This window comes from Giraffa tippelskirchi, chromosome 6 (genome assembly GCF_054371585.1).
Source record: "Giraffa tippelskirchi isolate mGirTip1 chromosome 6, T2T-mGirTip1v1.2.pri, whole genome shotgun sequence".
NCBI classification, from domain to species: Eukaryota; Metazoa; Chordata; class Mammalia; order Artiodactyla; family Giraffidae; genus Giraffa; species Giraffa tippelskirchi.
The window spans coordinates 135356237-135378831 of record NC_137280.1 but is presented as its reverse complement, the minus strand read 5'-3'; the positions used below and the strand labels follow the sequence as shown (position 1 = coordinate 135378831).

Below are 22595 nucleotides of genomic sequence, written 5' to 3'. Positions count from 1 at the left end.
GAATCTAAAAACAAAAGCTGGTTTTAAATAAAATATAAATATTTTCAATTTTGGCAGCACTTGATATCTTTCAGCAGTTCGAGCAACTAAGATAACAGTATCGTGACCCATGCGAGGAGACCGAAGAGGTGGTGTTGCCAAGGGTCACGGCAAGCCAGAGAGAGTGAAGGCCAAAACCTCTAGCTTTGGGGGCTGGTTTTCAACTACTAGGTAGGCTCCACGACTGGGCGGAGACTTGAATAGGCAGGAGAATACTGAGGTAAAATATTTGGGAAAGAGCTAAGGGGTGGGCCTGGCTTGATAAAGAGGGGCATGCCCACATTATTTCATCTAGGCTTGGCCCGGGCAAGGAGAAAACATGAGGTGAGAGACACTGAAATTTTTAGATAAAGTGAACTGTGCAACAGGGATAATATGGAGAGGTGGGTCAGAAGGAGAAAGGCAGGCAGTGAAGGGAGGAGGGGGGATCAGGGAAAAGACGTGAAAAGTTCCGGGTTAAAGTAAGTACAAATGACGAGAGATGGTGCTGCCGCTAGAGGTACCTCCCATGCAGCAGCGAATCTGCTGCCCACCCCCTACCCTGTTTTCATCCCTACCTGACTCAGGGTACCCAGGAGCCAGGTAGGGGTTCCCGGACAGCGACCTTGCCTTCCCCCAGAGCCTGGACCCTACCTGAGGCTCTGGGGCCAGGTGCTGGGGGAACACACAGGGTGGAGTGGGCCAGTGCAGGACGCACCCAGCTTGCTATACAAAGGCACTGGTGGAGTTGACGAAGATGGGAGCATTGCTTGGCTGGATCAGCTCGGAAAGGGTCAGAGACGTCCCTACCACAAAGCCCACGAAACCCAGGATGCTGATCAGGGCGTCCTTGACAATGGTGATGGGGCTCATGCCCTCCGAGTAGTAGGTGGTGATCTCCAGGAGGGGCGGGATGATGAGGGCCAGGGCACTGCTGCTCACGGAACCCACCAGGGAGATGACCAGGTCCAGGCGGGGGATGAGGATGGCCAAGATGCCTGCAGGAGAGAGGACACGCCTGTTGAGGACCACCCAGAGCTGGGAGAGACTGCCTCACCATTCAGCAAATCTAGCAAGTCCTTCTCACAGAAGGGGGAGCTCCAAGGAAGCCAAGACATCATCCAGCTCAATTTCTCATTGTGCAGATGAGAAAACTGATGCTTGGAGAGGTGGTATAACCCAGGAATCCCTGCAAGGTAGGCAGAACTGGGACTAGACCCAAGATCTCCCAGCTTCTCCTGTCATAGTCCGTGACTTCCATCTTTCTGAGGAAACGGAGCCAAATTACATTCCAAGGCAATCTAGTCCTACTAAAGGATAGTGAGTGGAGAGCAGAAAAGGAGGTAGACCTTTTCTGAGCGACTGCTCATCTTCTTACCCCTGAGGGTACCTCCAACACAAACCTCTCTACTTGAAAGACAAGAAATGAAATGGTGGGGCTGGGGAGACTCTCCTTCTTCTGAACGATCCCATGTAAGCCCCATGGCATAGAGTGCTTCCATGCAGCAAAAACAAGCAGATCTGTGTGCAGGCTGACCTCAAGAGCAAAGCCCCCCACGATGGCTGCATTCCTGTGTTAGGACAAGCCAGTGGTTCCCACACCTGACACTTAGCCTAGGTGTATGTGAGGAAGGTGCAACAGATGATAAAGATGAAATGAGGACTGCATGAGGCAACGCCACAGTTTTCCATAGCACACCAACACCTGTACCACCGGCCAGTTGGTCAGACAGTGCTGTTTAAATCCAAGCAGAGGACTTACTCCATTGCCCACTGACCCTACTACTTCCCCTAACTCAGCTCTCCACTTGGGGGGTGGGTAGTGGTGAAGGCCAATGTTTCATAGGTTTATTGAGGATTATGGGCTTTGGAATTGGGCACTAGTGTTTGAACTCTGGCTCTGTCTTGAGTGACACATGGCTCTTTTCTACTCTCCAAATTTCTTGTTGACAAGATGAAGATATAAAAGCTCCCGTCAGGGAGGTCGTGATGATCAAAGGAGGTTACACAGGCACTTAACAAAAGGCCTGGTGTACACCAGGCACACAATACAGTTAATATTATCACCGGTAGTGTATATTTCGTTGCTCATGGCAAGTGCACTGTTAAATCGTTAAAAATCAAATGTATTTTGATGAATCGTCTTCCCCGCTGCTGGGCTCCGGCCGGCAGTTCTGAGCGTTGAGACAGTAATCCAGGGCACATCTATTTCCTCCCTGATCTCTATAAGAGACTCACACTGGACACAGTAGACTCACACTGGAGGGTTTCAGGTCTACATTCATGTCATAAAGCAGAAGCGAAGTCCAATTGCTCTGAGGAAGGCATCACAGTGGTGACAGGCCAGAACGTCTTAATCCTGTGCAGCCGACTATACCCTCCAGATGGACTATCGGAGTCGATTGCTGCTTCTTTGGGTGAGCACCAGATGAAAGCAGTGGGCTGCATTTAGAGGCCAGGTTTTAAAAGAAACACTCACTTTTTTGCCTGGAACACCACTCCATGAGGGAAGGCATGAGGGAACTGGGATGAGCAGAGCCACGTCACCCGTCTCACATTTACTCACCCTGCAGCCGTGCTGTACAATAACGCCACTGTCACTAGCTATCCAAATCTGAATGAACTCGGTCTCCCAGCCCCACTGGCCACACTGCAAGGACTCAACTGCCACCTGTGCCTTGTGGCTACTATTCTGGACAGCACAGACCTGGAGCACTCTCATCATGCAGAACGTCTACTGTCTAGCAGACGGCACTGGGAAACAACCACTTGCTGAGCTGAATTCGCCTCCGCTCCATGGGTACAGACCTCCACAACATTATTATGGTCTCCCTGGAAAGAGAGCCCTGAAGAATTTACATGATAGAAAGTGACAGAACTGGAACTAGGGCCTCAAGCCCCTGATTCAGTCACATCACAGACCTGATGATCAAGAAAATACAGAACGGTATGAGCAGGAGGAGGGAGAACAGGGGATCTGGCTGATCAGCAGAAGGATCCTGTCTGTGAAGAACTGAGGGGTTTAGATACCAGATTAGCTTTCCCAGACACACCACAATCATGAGGTAGAAAATCCAGTACAGGTCAGCCCTGACCCCTCTCTGCTTTTCAGAGGACTCCAGACAAGGATTTTGAAGGCTGATAACAAAAGGAGGTACAAGGAAAATGAGTTTCAGATCTGCCCATGCGGCCCCAGGTTTTACACCCCCAGGGCGATCCCTTCCTCTTTCTTTCTTCTACATTCAACCGTTGTGGCAATTATCTCTGAATACCCCCACTGTTCTGAAGCCTTCAGAGTCTATCAAAGGTATAAGCTTTTAACTTGCTCTGCAGGTTTAAAATAGTCTGTTTCAGCCTTCAGCTATTTCTAAATAGAGTTGATGATGTCCCTCAAACCGTCAGGGTTGACTTTGGAGGAAAGCTAGAAGTGTTTGTAGGTTGATGACAAAATGATGCTCTCATCATGGAAATCCTAAGACAACAAGAGTTGATCTGCTGTGTGACCTGGAGTAAGACACTTGCCCTCTCTGGGGTCCGGGTCTCTCTCTGCCTAACATTTAAGCACACAGTGGTGGCTCCAGATGTTTCAGTCCTGGTGAGCAGTGGGGTGGAAACAGCCGAGGCAGTCATCACATCTGAGCCTCGGAGAGGCCGGTATAAGAGTGCAGATAAGGGTCTGGACTCAGAACCTAGGCTCCAATCCACCACTGACCAGTCAGTTACTTAACCTAGTTAAGACATCTTCCCTACTGCTAAATAGGGATGGTCAAATGAGATCATTCAGGTAAAGAACTTGGAGTACTACACACATAACAAAGGCCTCATAAATGTTAGCTAACAGCATTGCCCGCCCCTGCTCAGGAGCAGACTGTGTGTGACCTGGGGTGCGGAATTAGCTCCCATTCTGAGCCTCAGTTCATTTACCCATGGAGTAAGGTGACTTCTTTAACACTGGATGATCACTTGCATCGCACTTGACTCTGAAATTTTAAGGAACTGCACAGTGCAGATTTAGTCACTTGGCAATGTGTTCTGGAATATGTCCCTCAATTCACTGTCCCCTGGGAAGTACCATGTGCTGCTCCAGAGTGGCACAGCTGACTGACAGGATTCCATCTTAGAAGACGTGGTTGGGCCAAAAATGTAACTTCTAGCCCCCCTACACCCGACTAGGGCTTCCCTGGTGGCTCAGTTGGTAACGAAACAGTCGCAATGCAGGAGACCCAGTTTCAATCCCTGGGTTGGGAAGATCCCCTGGAGAAGGAAAGGGCAACCCACTCTAGTATTCTTGCCTGGAGAATTCAATGGACAGAGAAGTCTGGAGGGCTCCAGTCCATGGTGTCACAAAGAGTCGGACATGACTCAGCGACTAAACTACCAAGTTGCTCTGGTTTTGTACTATTAAAGGAAGTGTGAGTTATTCCTCCTGGTCCTCAGGATGCTCCAACCACTGAAGAGAAAGCAAGTGTTTATGCTGAGACAATAAGTCCCTGGAGGAGACAAGTCAGAAGACCTGCCTGCCCCCCCTCCCAGTGCTGAGGGTCTGTCCTCTCCTTTCCTCTTGCATATTAGCCTGGAGGACAGATGGGTACTTCATGATATGAGCTAAGTGAAGTCACATGTGCTCCACTCAGACAAGAATTAAGTGAAAACAGAAGCAAACAGAAGCTTTCGAGATCAGAATCTTTTCTCAGATTGGATGGAGATGTTCCATTTCATCATGAGTTTAAAATAGCAACCTGAGAACTTGTTCTTGATTTGACTATTGATATACAAGATAAGTATGTTTAACACAAATGTCCTTAATAGAGGTGTTTTTTAAAGGGCAAAACTTTAAAAAGCCAGGACCACAGGCTGCAAAGGGAGGACCCTCTTCCGGTCCTAGCTGGACCAGATGCACAGCTGAACCCTAAATGTAGCCCTACACTGGAGAAACATAATGAGGGGAGAACGCAGAAAGAATGAACTTCCCATTAGTTAATACGCTGGGGGAGGAGGAAGGGAGAGGGACCCAAACGGAGGGCCTAATAACCAAGGCCTCTGTTTACCAAACACCACGCAAATTCAGTTCAGGTCAGTTGCTCGGTCATGTCCAACTCTTTGCGACAGCATGGACTGCAGCAAGCCAGGCTTCCCTGTCCAGGCAAACTAGATTTCGCTAATTCCAAAGATGGGAATCAGGTACTCAGGAAAGATATGGGAGCAACTAAAACCTCTTCTAACACGGAATGTCTTTACTCCATGAGTTAAAGCCCTTAAGAAAGAGAAATCCAAGAAGGTAGATAAGGTGGGAGTTAGATGGGGGGATGGGATGGATGGGCAGAGGATTTAAAAACCAAAAGAAAGTATGTGCAAAGACCTGTAGAGAATGGGAGTGGTGGGACTGAAGAAATAAATTGGTATCTCATATGAAGGATTGTGGACTTCATCTTGAAGGTAATAAGGAAATCTTTGCTGGATTTAAAATGGGAGGTCAAATAGATAGGATTTGTATTTCAGCAGGAGTTCACTTTGGCTCTAGCCTGTTGGGAGATAGATGGGAAGCAGACTAGTTACATGGTTGTTGGCAATAATTCCTGTGAGAAATGGTGGTCACCCTGGACTAAGGTAGTGGAGGTGCCTGTGGGAGAAGTAGATGGATGTATTTGAGAGATACTTAGAAAATGGAGTTGAAAAGGCCGGGGAATGGATTGGATGCTGGCTAGAAGAGGGGAGAGAAGTAATCAACAGTGATGTTCAAACTGTAACCCTGGATGGAACTGTCCACTGTACAGGAGGAGGAAGATGTTTCAGGGGAAGATGGATTTAATGAGTTTGTGGTAAGCTAACATGACCAACGGAGAAGGCAATGACACCCCACTCTAGTACTCTTGCCTGGAAAATCCCATGGATAGAGGAGTCTGGTGGGCTACAGTCCATGGGGTCGCTAAGAGTCGGACACGACTGAGCGACTTCACTTTCACTTTTCCCTTTCATGCACTGGAGAAGGAAATGGCAACCCACTCCAGTATTCTTGCCTGGAGAATCCCAGGGACGGCGGAGCCTGGTGGGCTGCCATCTTTGGAGTCGCACAGAGTCGGACACGACTGAAGTGACTTAGCAGCTTAGCAGCAGATACCTTAGGAAGCAGCCAACTGGGAACACCCTCTCCCTGTGCTGTGCTGTGCTTAGTTGCTCAGTTGTGTCTGACTCTTTGCAACCCCAAGGACTGTAGCCTGCCAGACTTCTCTGTCAATGGGAATTCTCCAGGCAAGATTACTGGAGTGGGTTGCCATGCCCTCCTCCAGGAACCCTCTCCCTACTCCCCCACAGAAAGAGCATTTCATACAAAGAGGGTCAAAGATAGCACACTCCCCACTGGCAGTTCCCCAGCCCCCTGCAGCACTAGCTATGACATGAACAGCTTAGCTGTTGGCCCTGAGGACGAGCAGATGACATGATTAGTCAAGAGGGCTCCAATGGTATTGCAAAACATCTTCCCTTTGGGTTAAGAGACACTGAAAATGTGATCTTTTAACTGCTGAAGCGGCAGGAGGCCAACGGCCATGTTCAGAGAAGGAACTGACTGGAATTCTGAGCCTGTGGTTTTAGACCACAACAGAAAGAGTTGACCTACACACAAGAGCAGAGAAAGCACTTAACAGACAAACACACTAACAGAAAGCCCTTGGACACTTAGAGCTCCTGTGTCCAGAAGTGCTTACTGCTGATTATTACCATCAGTGTAGGTGAAGCTCACCTGTGTGACTCTCAAACGGCTAGAAATCTGTCTTTAAAATTAACAACAGTCTTGGACAGAATGTATAATTTCATTTAGTGGGAGTATAAATTTTAAAAATAATACAAAAACAAGGGAAACAACCTACATGTCCAGCGTTAAAGGAGTAGTTTAGTAAACATGATCTACCAATAAAATGGAGTATCATGTGGTCATAAAAAATATTTACAAAGGATATGTATAGTCATGAGACAATTTTAAACAGAATGCCAAAGACAAAGTTACATGTATATGAGGACTGAAATAATTTATAAAAAGCACCCATGAGGATTAACACAGAAGATAAAATGCAAAAAAATTATTTTAAGTCACTGGGATATTGAGAATTTCTTTTTCACTTACTCTAGATCTAGACAATCTTCAAATGCTTTTATTACATTAACTTTTTTTGGAGCAATATTTTGGTAGAAATTTAAAATCAAGCTCAAACTACTAGTGCAGAATCAGAGTTTTAGACATGAAGTGAGGGGATCCCTTTCACATCTTACAGATGAAGAAACTGAGGCCTCATGACCGTCCCCGCGGTGGGGATGGGGGCTCAGAGCACAGTTAGGGCTGCTGCTCTCTTTCTTTGTAGCTGCAAGACCGAGATATGTGGGAGGCCAAAAGGGGTGGAGAAAGCCACTTTGTTTGGACCTGGAAGCTTCATTCTCTAAAGAGTCTGGCTGCTTGGACTGCTTTATATTCTAGGCTGTGATACAGCTCTTAACTGAGATGCTTATACTGTTATTCTGTCTTCAGGAACAGGTTTATGACATTCTCATACCTAACTGAAATAAAATGTGTTATGTGGCAAATGCCACAGTAAATCAGTTCAAATCACTGGAGGACAGGTTAGCGCCTCAAGGAATCCAAAGAAACTACTCTTTGTACATCTCCGGCCTCTTTCAGGTGGAGCAGCCTCTCCCAGCCTCTCCTTCTACACAAGGTCTGGACATAAGGTGATCTGCTAGGTCTGCATGGCCAAACATATGGGCTGGAAGAAACTACTGTCCCATATGAAATTGTAACAAAATGAGCACCAGTCTCTGACATGCATATTTTTCCTCTCTTTCGTCTCCAAAAGTGTGAAATAAAGCATCAAAAAAAGTAGACATGGTCATCTTTGGCAGATGGGGAAGAGTGGTGAGAAAGTTGAATTCTAAGTGGAAAAAAAAAAAATGAGGCTGAACCAGATTTTCCTGCTTCCCTTGGGGATGGAGGGTGAGGAGGTGGAGAGAAAGTTGGGGAGAAAACAAGAAAATAGCCCCAATAGCAATAAAACCAGCTGCCATTAAAATTTATGGGTGTAAATGAAAACAATCAGTTACATCAAAGATCTAAAATCATACACCAATTAACCTTCGGCCAAAGGATCTGAAGTTATAGAGATACAAAAACAAAATGAACTCAGATAAATGCAATTAAGTTGGTGCTACAGTAAAATGCCGATCCCGAATCCCACAATAACTTCAAGGTCTCCAGGGAAGGCAAGAGAGGCTGAGCACTCAGAGATGAAGGGGTTGCGCTCTTTAATAGGATGACAATGCAAGGTCAAGTCACAAGAGATCACAGGAGAAGGGGAAAACAACCCAATGCGCTTGAAGATCAAAAGCAGCTCGAATCCTCTGAGCGTCACACTGCAGAAGGGAGGTGAGACCCACAGACAGAGCCAGGAAAAGCAAAGTGAAAACTGAGAGGCATCTAAGGATAGCATGAGGTCTGTGAGTCAGGACTGCTGGCTCCTGCGGGGTGCAGCGGAGAGGAACCTGGCAGGAAGCGAGACATATGCTACTGAAGGCTGAGCCAAGCTTGAGAAGAAAATGGGGCGGTGAGAGGAGCCAGGGCCAGCTCAGTGTCCCAGCTCTTCCAGCAGGGACAACACATGTACACAGACAGCCCTACTTTCTTTATAGGAACCACTCTGAAACAAAGCCCATTATTCGAGCTATCCCTCTCCTTTCTTCTAGTACCCCTTGGATTCAAGAATCAGGGCCTTAGAGTTGACATTATGAACACCGTGCACATGGGTGCTGTCTCCTCAACACTCAGATCTAATTCCTCTGTAGAGGAAACATACATGCTTGATCAAAGCCTCCAGGGTTGCCGGCAAGAGACAACAGTAAAATCTAGGAGAGTACAAGCCTCTGATCTTATCACACATCCAGGTACTTTACTGGAAAATCAAAGCTGTACCCTGCACATTCCTTCCTTTCAATCGCTTTGGGGCAGCAGTGGCATGCAGGCAGTGGGCTGTTTCCCAGGCTGGTCTAAGGAGACAGCGCAAAGGGCTGTCCAATGAAGAATACGAGAAGTCAGATTTCTGGTTGCCATCAGCTCTCTGGGGCTGGTGAAACCAAGGTGTGCACTCTGATACCCAGGTCCACCCTACAAGAACGCCTCAGCAGAACTGCCCAAGATTAAATCAGAAGGTCTTCAGTTCCTCAGCTCCAGTGAGTTCCTTTCATGCACACCTGGGACACTGAGCTTCCACCCACTGCCCTAGAAGTAACATCAGGAAGGTACCTGTAGGTGGCTGGGGGAGGGCCATCTTGGGATGGATGCCAGTCTGCTCCCCACATCTACTTGGGTGGAAGGAAAAGATGACAGCCTCTTGCTTACCCTGCTCTTGCTAACAGTCAACCAATGAAGTCATTTCAAACTTTCCAGACTATGAACGCACGTTAGACGACTATCACATCATTCATCCCCAAAACACTCCATTCTGGTCCAATGAACAAATATCGTATATTAACACATATACATGGAATCTAGAAAGATGGTACTGATGAGCCTGTCTGCAGGAAAGGAGTGGAGATGCAGAAGTAGAGAACAGACTTGTGGACACAGTTGGGGAGGGAGAGAGTGGCATGAAAGGAGAAAGCAGCATTGACATATACACACCATCATGTGTAAAATAGCTGGTGAGAAGTTGCTATATAACACAGGGAGCCCAGCCTGGCATTCTGTGATGACCTAGAGAGATAGGGTGGGGGGAGGGTAGGGAGGCTCAAAAGGGAAGGGATATATATATATATAGTTATGGTTGATTTGTGTTGTTGCAAGCAGAAATCAACACTACGTTGTAAAACAACTTTCCTCCAATTAAAAAATAACTTTAAAAAACCTATTAAAAGAAATACAGACCAGCTTTACTCCAAAGACAGAGGCTTGGACTGCATACTTTAAGGAAAGTTCCAATAGGGTAAGCAAAGATGTCTCTTTTCCCAAAAGAGTAACAGTTAAAAAAAAAAAACAAAACGAACCACGGCCAAAAAGAGACATCTATGATTCAAGCATTTCAGTTTGGAAAGAAACTGCGAATCTCTTAAAATTTAAATTAGATATTACAGACCAATTTATTCAAGAATTATTTTATCAACTTCACAGGAGCTTCAAAAAAATAATTTATTTTTGAATTATACCAGTTTTAACCAAGAACAAATAAGGCGCTATCTCGTCTCTCAGCTCACACTCCCGGGTATGTGGTCAGAAGAGAGGAATTAAACACAAAGTGATAAAGCAGACACCTAGGGTTCAACAGAAATTTTCTACGAAACAGATCTTAGTGAGACCACCATCCAAAAGTATCTAGAATAGTATCAAGCAGTCTCAAAATGCAATCCAAGGAATAGACTGTCACACTGGAAACATGATTATTTGAAACAGACAAACATATACCTGCTCTCAAAGAACTTACGGTACTCTTTACGCATGTGTGCTAAATGGATCTCTTTTAAACTTTTGTCATATTTCATACAGAATAATAATTGCACCCATTTAGTAAGCATCATGACCACTGCCATTACATCTTAGGCTGTCTCTATAAAGAAACCACCATTCTCATTCCTGTATCCTTTAGAGCATGTCTATAATCAGTTCAGTCCCTCCACAGACAAGCCTCAACTCTGATGCTGAGACAGCGCCCCAAGTTCCCTGCTCACACAACACTGGCTACGACACAAGCCCTCTCTCACAAAAGCCCTGGGGACTGGGCACCCTCTGGGGAGAAAACAGACAAGGTAATGATCTTGTCTTCTACTCACACGTCAGACAGACCATCATGGTGCGCACGGAGAGATCTATCACCAGTTCGCAATGCTCAGGCCCGCGGGCCACAAAGAAGGGGATGATGATCTCAGCCGGGACATAGAACTGGAGAGCGTAGGTGAAGAAGATGCCGATGGAGTAGAGCAGCTTAACTGACTGGTACAGCCTGCAGAGAGAGTCGAGACACACTCAGAGCCAGCTGTGCACACTCACACACCCAGCAGCGAGAGTGCAAAATGGCCCTGTGGCAATTTGGCCATATCTCTCCAAGTTACAAATGCATGTCTCCTTTGGATGAGCAATTTCAGGTCTAGGGATTATCCTGTGCATATACTTGTACATGCACACATAAACTTACAGGAAAAATATGTCACTGCAGCTCTAAGTCTGAAAGATTAAAAAGAGCTCCAAAGTTAATCGTTAGGGAATTGGTAAATCAAGGCACCCCGATGTGCTCAGGTGTGTCTCTTTGTGACCCCATGGATTGTAGCCTGCCAGGTTCCTCTGCCCATGGAATTTTCCAGGCAAGAAACTGGAGTGGGTTGTCATTTTCTACTCCAGAGCATCTTCCCGACTCAGGGATCCAAACCATGTCACTTGCATCTCCTGGATTGGCAGGTGGATTCTTTACCACTAGTGCCACCTGGGAAAACTAGCATTCCCACAGAAGTGTTAAAAAGCAGGAGAAAGAACGCCGGTGCTGATACTCCATGACGTACAGTGAAGTGAAAAAAAGCAGGAAGCAGAACAGTGTTGACAGTACAGTACCCACTGTCTAAAAAAGGAAAAAAGAAAAACACTCCCTTTCAGACACACATACATGTGACATTCCTAAATATGCCAAGTATCTTGAGGAGGAAACATAAGAAACTGGTAATACGGTCACCTCCAAAATGGAAAGTTATAAAACAGGGGTCCTGAAGAGGCAAGTGGAAACCTAATATTTTCTGTACGCCCTTTCAACATTTGGAATCTTTTCTACGGGCATATAGCCTTTAGGGAAAAAAAAAGAGGCCAACATGACATTGTAAAAATTAAAAAAAAAAAAACATTGTTAAAAAGCAAGAAAAAAAAGGAGTAAACAGCAGGAAAAAAATACAATTCAAACACAACAAGCCTGTTCATATCCTTCCCATCCAACTTGGTGCTCCTTAGAATCAGATGGTGACCACACAGAATGAACAGGCAGGAACAAAAGCCATCTTTCCATCCCACTAGGGCTGGCAACTATCCTACCACTGCTTCATGGGAGGCTTCTCAGAGAGACTGCTAACCTACCGCGGGATACATCTATCTTATCCCAGACCTAGGATAGTGAAGAGTAGAAAAAAGGTCTGATCAGTAAGTATTCAGATTTGACACGCCCATTAAAGAGAAGGCCACCCTACCCCCAAGCAAAGTTCCACTTCAAAGAAGACCCTCATGCATTACCAGCAAGAAACTGGGGCCTCCCTCCCTTGCTGGAAATCTATTTAAAAGTGGTGATTATAGTGACTTTCCTGGTGGTCCAGAGGTTAAGACTTCGCCTTCTAGTGCAGAGGATGTGGGTTCAATCCCTGGTTGGGGAGCTAAGATCCCACATGCCTCAGGGCCAAAAAACCAAAACATAAAACAGATGCAATATTGTAAAAATTCAATAAAGACTTTTTTAAAAAAGCGATTATACTGTTCATGGTGTGCACTGACTTTCTCTGTGGTTGAACTTAATACCTAGAAGATGTTCTAATGCTATAAGCAGGAGAACATCCTGGGAGAGACTGAGATTGACAAAAGGTCTTTTGCTCCAAGAACACATAATCAAAAACCCTTTGGGAAAAAACCAGCTAGAAGCTCTATAATTAAACTCAGTGCAGCCCCAAAGCCTTCTGGAGTTCTGGGAAGTCTAGATTCAGGATAGCCACCCGCTGGGACAGCCAAATAAATCATACCCGAACGAAGGCAGAAAGATTAGGGGAGCTGGGATGGAAACATCAGAGGAAAGAAGACAGATGCTCGCCTATGGCTTCAGATTATGTCGGCTGCTTCTGCTGCTCCTGATCCATTTATCTTCAGTTATGCTGAGCTACTACATGACTCTTCTCTTTTGAAAGGGTATGAATATTTGGAAATTGAAAAGCAGGCATTAGAGGGAAAGAGAAAGACTTTTGGGAGAAAACAGCCCACTTCAGGGTTACCACTTGTCTGCTGATCAGGGTGATCAGTATTAAACACTGATCCTACTGAAAAAATATTTTTCTCAGTTTCCTCAGTCTGCCCTTGTACAATGCCTCACCCATCAGACCTCTCAAACCAGGCCAACCTGAAAGGTTATTCTGATCCCTAGGGCATTCGACAGGCTTTACAGCATCTGCTCACGGCTGCTGTCTGCAATGAAATTTTAATCTTCCAAAAAGAACTGCTGCTTAGGACACACCCTCTGACATTTACCTTTTCAGGAAGGATTTCAGTGTGTCTTGGTGTTTCTCTGCGATACAGCGATCATGACTTAGGGAAAACGAGATACAGAAGGGTTCCTAGGCCACGGTGAGAGCCCCACCCGCACCTGCATGTGGAGCAAGCAACAGTGTTGGGACAGGCACAGCGGAAGCGGGGACCAGGCAGGTTTGCCCTCCTCCTTCCTGCGTATCTGGAGTGGTTCGAGGTCAGTGGACTGGACGCTTGACCCTTCTGGGCTCAGATCTCCTGGGAGAAGTGGCACCATCAGTCAGTGGATCAATCAATCCATGAGGCATCTGTCTCCATCAGAATGACTCATCCAGAGTATAAAGCTCAGCACCATCCTACTTCTCCATAGTGCCAGTACAGCAGTACCAAGCTCAAGCATGTTATTTGACCTGCATGACAATCCTGACACAAATGACTAGTCTTAGTTCCCAGAAGGGGAAACTGAGGCAGTGGGAAGCTGTGACCTGTCCAAGGCTATAGAGAGCTGGGACATGGCAGATCACCTCTATCCTCTGTGCTCCAGTGGCTTCCTGGTAAGCTCTTCTCATTCATAAATGCCTCACAGTCTCAGCACTAAGTCCTCCCTTTTCATTCAAAAGTTTTTCACTTGGTTTTGACTGTATGCCAGGCATTGTGCCAGGGGGCTGGGGTAAAATGAATGAAGCTTACAATGTAGGGAGAGCACAGCACAGGTAAACAGACAACTACAACACAATGGAATAAGAATTAAGACAGGATCCTCATGGGACCCCGCAGCAGAAGAGAGGAGGGCTACTGACCGAGACTTGACATTTCAGTTGGTGAGACATTAGAGAATTTCTCAAACAGAGTGACTCCCAGTATAAGGCCTCTTCACTGAGAAGGAGCTAGATGGGGGTGGAGCTAGAACCTGAGTGGCCCTCACTGCATCTAAGGGTTTCCTCTTCATCGTTAAGAACTAAGGGAAGTTTCTGTGCCCTCTCAACAGAGGACTGAATGACTGGACTGAGGGTTAGATGGTTCCCACAGGAAACAGGAGAAGAACAGATCTGAGAGAGAGTCAGACTCAGGCAGGCAGACCAGCCAAAAAGGCTTGATGGGCAGCCAAGGAGGGATGGTGCTGGTCTGGGGACTGGGGCAAGAAGTGGCTAAAGTGAAGTGGGCTGATTTAAGAGATAAGAAGGAGGAAAAATACACATTATGACCCTCATTGATTTTTTTAAAAAAAACCAGTGCTCCTAGGATTCCCTCCTCCCCTACATACCAACAGTTGGGCAGGTTGAGGGTTATGCTGCCTTGGATGTTAGCTCCAAATTGCAGGTAACCCAGAATCCCCAGGCTGACGTAGAGGGCAGTGACGATAGTCATTCCCACATAGAGGATGAGCGAAAATTTCTTAGGATCCTTCATTTTGTTTTCAAGGGGCAGAACCTAGGAGAATAGTGAGAGATAAGAAAGCACCATTAATGGTCAACAATAATAATCAAGTAGTATTCTCAGAAAAATGTAACCTCTTTTTCCCCAGAATTTCCCCAAAGCACATCTGTTTTTTACTAGACAGACAAATGTAAGCTGTTCATCAGACATTATGCTTGCAAACTCGGGGAGATGGTGAAGGACAGGGATGCTGCAGTCCATGGGGTCACAAAGAGCTAGACACGACTTAGCAAGTGAACAACAACAACACTTGCCGAGCTGGAGGAGCTTTGGAGCCTGCTGTCTAAGCAGGAAGTCCCAAGAGGTATGGTGGGCAGTTCCAGAAGCCAGGACTCCTGTTGCAGGTTGGCTCTCTGCCTCCTGCAGGTTGGGAGTGCTTTTTGCACCCTGAATGCAGGTGCACAGCACCCAACAGGCCCTCTGGCATCATGCCCACTCAGCATGATGAGGAAGAGACCCAGCGGTGGCCCAGGCCAACTGTACCTCAACTGAGATCATGGCTCTGCTAACCTGTCCCAAGAATGCAGGTCAAGGAAAACTGCCACTCCAGTTCCCAGAAACTGTTTCCTTACCTCAAAATGGGTGGGCACTAGCAGTGACAAGTGAAACCTCCAACTTAGAGAAACCGAGGTGCTAGGGGTGGCATGACTTAATAGAGGACCGTGGAGGCTGAAGTTTGTGGAGATGTAAAACAAAACCCAGTTTTCAGACTCTTATTTCAAGCCACTGACCCTGCAGCCTCCTCCCGCACAGCAGAGGATTTTCTTTAACATTTGCTAAAGCCAAGGAAAGGCCTCTTATTTGCAGTTTTTTAATACTTAAAATTTTATTATGAAAAAGTTTTTAAAAATTTTATTGCCAGAGAGAGAGAACTATCCCGCGAAAAGCCCAACTCTAAGGCACTGCCGGCCCGCTCACAGAACAAAGGACTGAGCGATACCAGAGGAGAGCTAGCCGGCTGCGGACCGCCCCATCCCCCGCCGGACACAGCGGGCAGGCGGGGCCCGCCAGAGCCGGAAAGGGGCAAACTCGGCTCCAGAGAGGGCACCCCCTACCAAACTGCAAACAGGCTCCCAGTTTCTAAGCAAAGACTGCCTGAGATCCCGGAGGGTCGACAGCCGCCGGGAGGGTCGCAGCCAGAGACCAGCTCCCCAGAACCGACACAAAGCACACCGGAGCCAGGCGCGCCCGTAAACCGAGGCGGGGACCAGGGAGGTGATAAGCCGCACAGCCCCAACAGGGGAGAGTGCGCTCGCCAAACTCCTGGCCGCCTGAGCAGCTCCGACCGGGAACGGCACAAGCCGCGGGCGAAACCGAGTCTGCGCCTTTGTGGAGTAACCGGGAGCCTGAACCTGAGCGGCTTAGACCTGGGAAGTGCACGCAGCTCAGGGCCCGCTCCCCGGCCGAGTAACCTGAAGCCTGAGCAGGGTAGATGGGGAAAGCACACACGCCGTGAGCGGGGGCGAATCCAGTGCGGCCGAGACACTGCGAGCTCACCACACACACGCCAGATTTGCAGTGTTCCTTCCTCCCCACAGCACGATTGAACAAGCGAACCTAAAGAGATCACCTCCACCGCTTTGTTGCAGGGCAGAAATTAGATACTGAAGAGATCTCCAAACAGAAGCCAAATAAACAGAGGGAAGCGCTTTGGAAGGGACAGGCCAACAGATTAAAATCCCTGTAGTTAATACCGACTGCATTGAAAAGGACCTATAGATCTTGAAAAGTATAAGCAGGAATAAGGATCTATCTGAAACTGAGCAGATCCCACACTGCTCACAACAGCTCCAGAGAAAGTCCGGGATATATATTTTTTTACTATTATTTTTTTTTTTTAAATTAAAAAAATTTTTTTTTCTCTTCTTTCCTTTTTCTTCAAGTCCTCTATTACACCTTTAACTTTCATTTTCATAACCCACTATTAACTTGCAAAAAAAAAAAAACCCTATTTTTGAAGCAAACTACATACATATATCTTATACCTTTTGTGTTTTCTTTTTTTAATTTTTTTTTCCTGTTTCTTTTTTTACTATTTTACTGTTTTTTTTTCTTTTTACACTGTTTCCTTTTTTTCTTTTTTTTTATATTGTAAGTTTTATACGAGTCTAACCTCTACTCTAGATTTTTAATCTTTGTTTTACATATTTGATATCAATTTTGTACATTTAAGAACCCAATCTTTAGGACCCATTTTTACTCAGGAGTGTGATCACTGGCCTGATTACTCTCTCCCCCTATTGATGCTCTTTCTTCTCCCCCAGGGAACCTCTATCTCCCACCCTCCTCCTTCTCTTCTCAACCCAATTCTGTGAATCTCTGAGGGTGTTCTGGGTACCGGAGAACACTTCAGGAACAGGATACTGCCCAGATCTCTCTCTCCCCTCTTGATTCCTCCCTTTCTACTCATGCTCACCTCTATTACCTTCCTCCCCCCTCTCTATGTATCTCTGTGAACCACTCTGAGGGTTCCAAACTGTGGAAAGCACAGAGGGAAGTGCTTACTGGCTAGATTGCTCTCTCCACATTTGAATTCCCCTCTTCCCCTCCTGGTCACCTCAAACCGCCCCCCCCCACCTCATCTCTCCATGTAACTCAGTGTACCTTTCTGGGTATCCCTCACTGTGGAGAATCTTTTCACCATTAACCTAAAAGTTTTATTATTGAGGCTGTATGGAAGGAGAAGTCTTGAGGCTACTGCAAGAATAAGACTGAAAGCCAGGGGAAACATTAATTAATAAGAGACCATCCAATAGCCTCCATATATACACTGAAACCAAGCTCCACCCAAGAGCCAATAAGTTCCAGAGCAAGACATACCACGCAAATTCTCCAGCAACGCAGGAACATAGCCCTGAGCATCAATATACAGGCTGCCCAGAGGCACACCAAATCCATAGACATCTCAAAAATTAATACTGGTCACTCCATTGCACTCTAGAGAGCAGAAATCCAGCTCCACCCACCAGAACACCGACACAAGCTCCCCCAACCAGGAAGCCTTGACAAGCCACCTGTCCAACCCCAACCGCAGTGAGGAACCTCCACAATAAAGAGGAACTTCATACTACCAGAATACAGAAGGGCCTCGCCTAACACAGCAATCTAAACAAGATGAAAAGGCAGAGAAATACTCAGCAAGTAAAGGAAAATGAGAAATGCCCACAAAGCCAAACAAAAGAGGAGGAGATAGGGAATCTATCTGAAAAAGAATTTAGAATAATGATAATAAAAATGATCCAAAATCTTGAAAGCAAAATGGAGTTACAGATAAATAGCCTGGAGACAAAGATTGAGAAGATGCAAGAAATGTTTATCAAGGACTTAGAAGAAATAAAAAGGAGTCAATATAGAATGAATAATGAAATAAAGGAGATAAAAGACACTCTGGAGGGAACCAACAGTAGAATATCGGAGGCAGAAGATAGGATAAGTGAGGTAGAAGATAGAATGATGGAAATAAACGAAGCAGAGAGGAAAAAAGAAAAAAGAATCAAAAGAAATGAGGAAAACCTACGGGACCTCTGGGACAATATGAAACGCCCCAACATTCGAATCATAGGAGTCCCAGAAGAAGAAGATAAAAGGAAAGGCCATGAAAAAATACTCAAGGAGATAATAGTTGAAAATTTCCCTAAAATGAGGAAAGAAATAGTCACAGAAGTCCAAGAAACCCAGAAAGTTCCAAACAGGATAAACCCAAGGCAAAACACCCCAAGACACATATTAATCAAATTAACAAAGATCAAACACAAAGAACAAATATTAAAAGCAGCAAGGGAAAAACAACAAATAACACACAAGGGGATCCCCATAAGGATAACAGCTGATCTTTCAATAGAAACCCTTCAGGCTAGAAGGGAATGGCAGGACATACTTAAAGTAATGAAAGAGAATAATCTACAACCCAGATTACTGTACCCAGCAAGGATCTCATTCAGATATGAAGGAGAATTCAAAAGCTTTACAGACAAGCAAGAGCTGAGGGAATTCAGCACCACCAAACCAGCTCTCCAACAAATGCTAAAGGATCTTCTCTAAACAGGAAACACAGAAAGGATGTTTCAACACAAACTCAAAACAACAAAGTAAATGGCAACGGGATCATACTTATCAATAATTACCTTAAATGTAAATGGGTTGAATGCCCCAACCAAAAGACAAAGGCTTGCTGAATGGATACAAAAACAAGACCCCTATATATGCTGTCTACAAGAGACCCACCTCAAAACTAGGGACACACACAGGCTGAAAGTGAAGGGATGGAAAAACACATTTCATGCAAACGGAGACCAAAAGAAAGCAGGAGTCACAATACTCATTTCAGATAAAATAGACTTTAAAATAAAGGATGTGAAAAGGGACAAAGAAGGACACTACATAAAGATCAAAGGATCAATCCAAGAAGAAGACGTAACAATCATAAATATATATGCACCCAACATAGGAGCACTACAATATATAAGGCAAATACTAACAAGTATGAAAGGGGAAATTAACAATAACACAATAATAGTGGGAGACTTTAATACTCCACTCACGCATATGGATAGATCAACTAAACAGAAAATTAACAAGGAAACACAAACTTTAAATGATACAATAGACAAATTAGATTTAATTGATATTTACAGGACTTTCCACCCCAAAACAATCAATTTTACCTTTTTCTCAAGTGCACATGGAACTTTCTCCAGGATAGATCACATCCTGGGCCATAAATCTAGCCTTGGTAAATTCAAAAAAATTGAAATCATCCCAGCCATCTTCTCTGACCACAATGCAGTAAGATTAGACCTCAATTACAGGAAAAAAACTATTAAAAATTCCAACATATAGAGGCTAAACAACACGCTTCTGAATAACCAACAAATCACAGAAGAAATCAAAAAAGAAATCAAATTATGCATAGAAACGAATGAAAATGAAAACACAACAACCCAAAACCTATGGGACACTGTAAAAGCAATACTAAGGGGAAGATTCATAGCAATACAGGCGTACCTCAAGAAACAAGAAAAAAATCAAATAAATCAACTAACTCTACACCTAAAGCAACTAGAGAAGGAAGAAATGAAAAACCCCAGGGTCAGTAGAAGGAAAGAAATCTTAAAAATTAGGGCAGAAATAAATGCAAAAGAAACAAAAGAGACCATAGCAAAAATCAACAAAACTAAAAGCTGGTTTTTCGAGAAGATAAACAAAATTGACAAGCCATTAGCCAGACTCATCAAGAAACAAAGGGAGAAGAATCAGATCAACAAAATTAGAAATGAAAATGGAGAGATCACAACAGACTCCACAGAAATACAAAGGATCATAAGAGACTACTACCAACAGCTATATGCCAATAAAATGGACAACTTGGAAGAAATGGACAAATTCTTAGAAAAGTATAACTTTCCAAAACTGAACCAGGAAGAAATAGAAGATCTTAACAGACCCATCACAAGCATGGAAATCGAAACTGTAATCAGAAATCTTCCAGCAAACAAAAGCCCAGGACCAGACGGCTTCACAGTGGAATTCTACCAAAAATTTAGAGAAGAGCTGACACCTATCCTACTCAAACTCTTCCAGAAAATTGCAGAAGATGGGAAACTTCCAAACTCATTCTATGAGGCCACCATCACCCTAATTCCAAAACCAGACAAAGATGTCACAAAAAAGGAAAACTACAGGCCAATATCACTGATGAACATAGATGCAAAAATCCTTAATAAAATTCTAGCAAACAGAATCCAACATCATATTAAAAAGATCATACATCATGACCAAGTGGGCTTTATCCCAGGAATGCAAGGTTTTTTTAACATCCGCAAATCAATCAATGTAATACACCACATTAACAAATTGAAAGAAAAAAACCATATGGTTATCTCAATAGATGCAGAAAAAGCCTTTGACAAAATTCAGCATCCATTTATGATAAAAACCCTCCAGAAAGCAGGAATAGAAGGAACATATCTCAACATAATAAAAGCTATATATGACAAACCCACAGCAAACATTATCCTCAATGGTGAAAAATTGAAAGCATTTCCCCTAAAGTCAGGAACAAGGCAAGGATGCCCACTTTCACCACTACTATTCAACATAGTTTTGGAAGTTTTGGCCACAGCAATCAGAGCTGAAAAAGAAATAAAAGGAATACAGATAGGAAAAGAAGAAGTAAAACTCTCACTGTTTGCAGATGACATGATCCTCTACATAGAAAACCCTAAAGACTCTACTAGAAAATTACTAGAGTTAATCAATGAATATAGTAAAGTTGCAGGATATAAAATTAACACACAGAAATCCCTTGCATTCCTATACTCCAATAATGAGAAAACAGAAAGAGAAATTAAGGAAACAATACCATTCACCATTGCAACAAAAAGAATAAAATACTTAGGAATATATCTACCTAAAGAAACAAAAGACTTATATACAGAAAACTATAAAACACTGATGAAAGAAATCAAAGAGGACACAAACAGATGGAGAAATATACCGTGTTCATGGATTGGAAGAATTAATATAGTGAAAATGAGTATACTACCCAAAGCAATCTATAGATTCAATGCAATCCCTATCAAGCTACCAATGGTATTTTTCACAGAACTAGAACAAATCATCTCACAATTTGTATGGAAATATAAGAAACCTTGAATAGCCAAAGCAATCTTGAGGAAGAAGAATGGAACTGGAGGAATCAACCTGCCTGACTTCAGGCTCTACTACAAAGCCACAGTCATCAAGACAGTATGGTACTGGCACAAAGATAGAAATATAGATCAATGGAACAAAATAGAAAGCCCAGAGATAAACCCACGCACCTATGGACACCTTATCTTCGACAAAGGAGGCAAGAATATACAATGGAGAAAAGACAATCTCTTTAACAAGTGGTGCTGGGAAAACTGGTCAACCACTTGTAAAAGAATGAAACTAGAACACTTCCTAACACCGTACACAAAAATAAACTCAAAATGGATTAAAGATCTAAACGTAAGACCAGAAACTATAAAACTCCTAGAGGAAAACATAGGCAAAACACTCTCCGACATAAATCACAGCAAGATCCTCCATGACCCACCTCCCAGAATATTGGAAATAAAAGCAAAAATAAACAAATGGGACCTAATTAAAATTAAAAGCTTTTGCACAACAAAGGAAACTATAAGCAAGGTGAAAAGACAGCCTTCAGAATGGGAGAAAATAATAGCAAACGAAGCAACAGACAAACAATTAATCTCAAAAATATACAAGCAACTTCTGCAGCTGAATTCCAGAAAAATAAACGACCCAATCAAAAAATGGGCCAAAGAACTAAACAGACATTTCTCCAAAGAAGACATACAGATGGCTAACAAACACATGAAAAGATGCTCAACATCACTCATTATTAGAGAAATGCAAATCAAAACCACAATGAGGTATCATTTCACACCAGTCAGAATGGCTGCTATCCAAAAGTCTCCAAGCAATAAATGCTGGAGAGGGTGTGGAGAAAAGGGAACCCTCTTACACTGTTGGTGGGAATGCAAACTAGTACAGCCACTATGGAGAACAGTGTGGAGATTCCTTAAAAGACTGGGAATAGAACTGCCATATGACCCAGCAATCCCATTGCTGGGCATATACACCGAGGAAACCAGAATTGAAAGAGACGCGTGTACCCCAATGTTCATCGCAGCACTGTTTACAATAGCCAGGACATGGAAGCAACCTAGATGTCCATCAGCAGACGAATGGATAAGGAAGCTGTGGTACATATACACAATGGAATATTACTCAGCCATTAAAAAAAATACATTTGAATCGGTTCTACTGAGATGGATGAAACTGGAGCCCATTACACAGAGTGAAGTAAGCCAGAAAGAAAAACAACAATACAGTATACTAATGCATATATATGGAATTT

The 22595-nt window shown here is 44.3% G+C and overlaps 1 protein-coding gene across 20 annotated transcripts in view; it reads right to left on the bottom strand.

Annotated features, from left to right (window-relative positions):
- Positions 1-22595, bottom strand: part of SLC36A1 (solute carrier family 36 member 1) — a 326176-nt gene that overhangs the window by 254309 nt on the left and 49272 nt on the right. For 11 of the 20 annotated variants that reach the window (XM_081495962.1, XM_081495958.1, XM_081495963.1 and 8 more), the window contains 2 exons: positions 14514-14680; positions 10822-10991 (listed from right to left, as the gene is read on the bottom strand). In XM_081495962.1, coding sequence (XP_081352088.1) covers positions 10822-10991; positions 14514-14680 — 337 coding nt within the window. Of the gene's footprint in view, positions 1-18; positions 1017-10821; positions 10992-14513; positions 14681-22595 lie in introns of those variants that run through there. The other 9 variants (XM_081495955.1, XM_081495970.1, XM_081495953.1 and 6 more) reach the window with 4 other exon arrangements.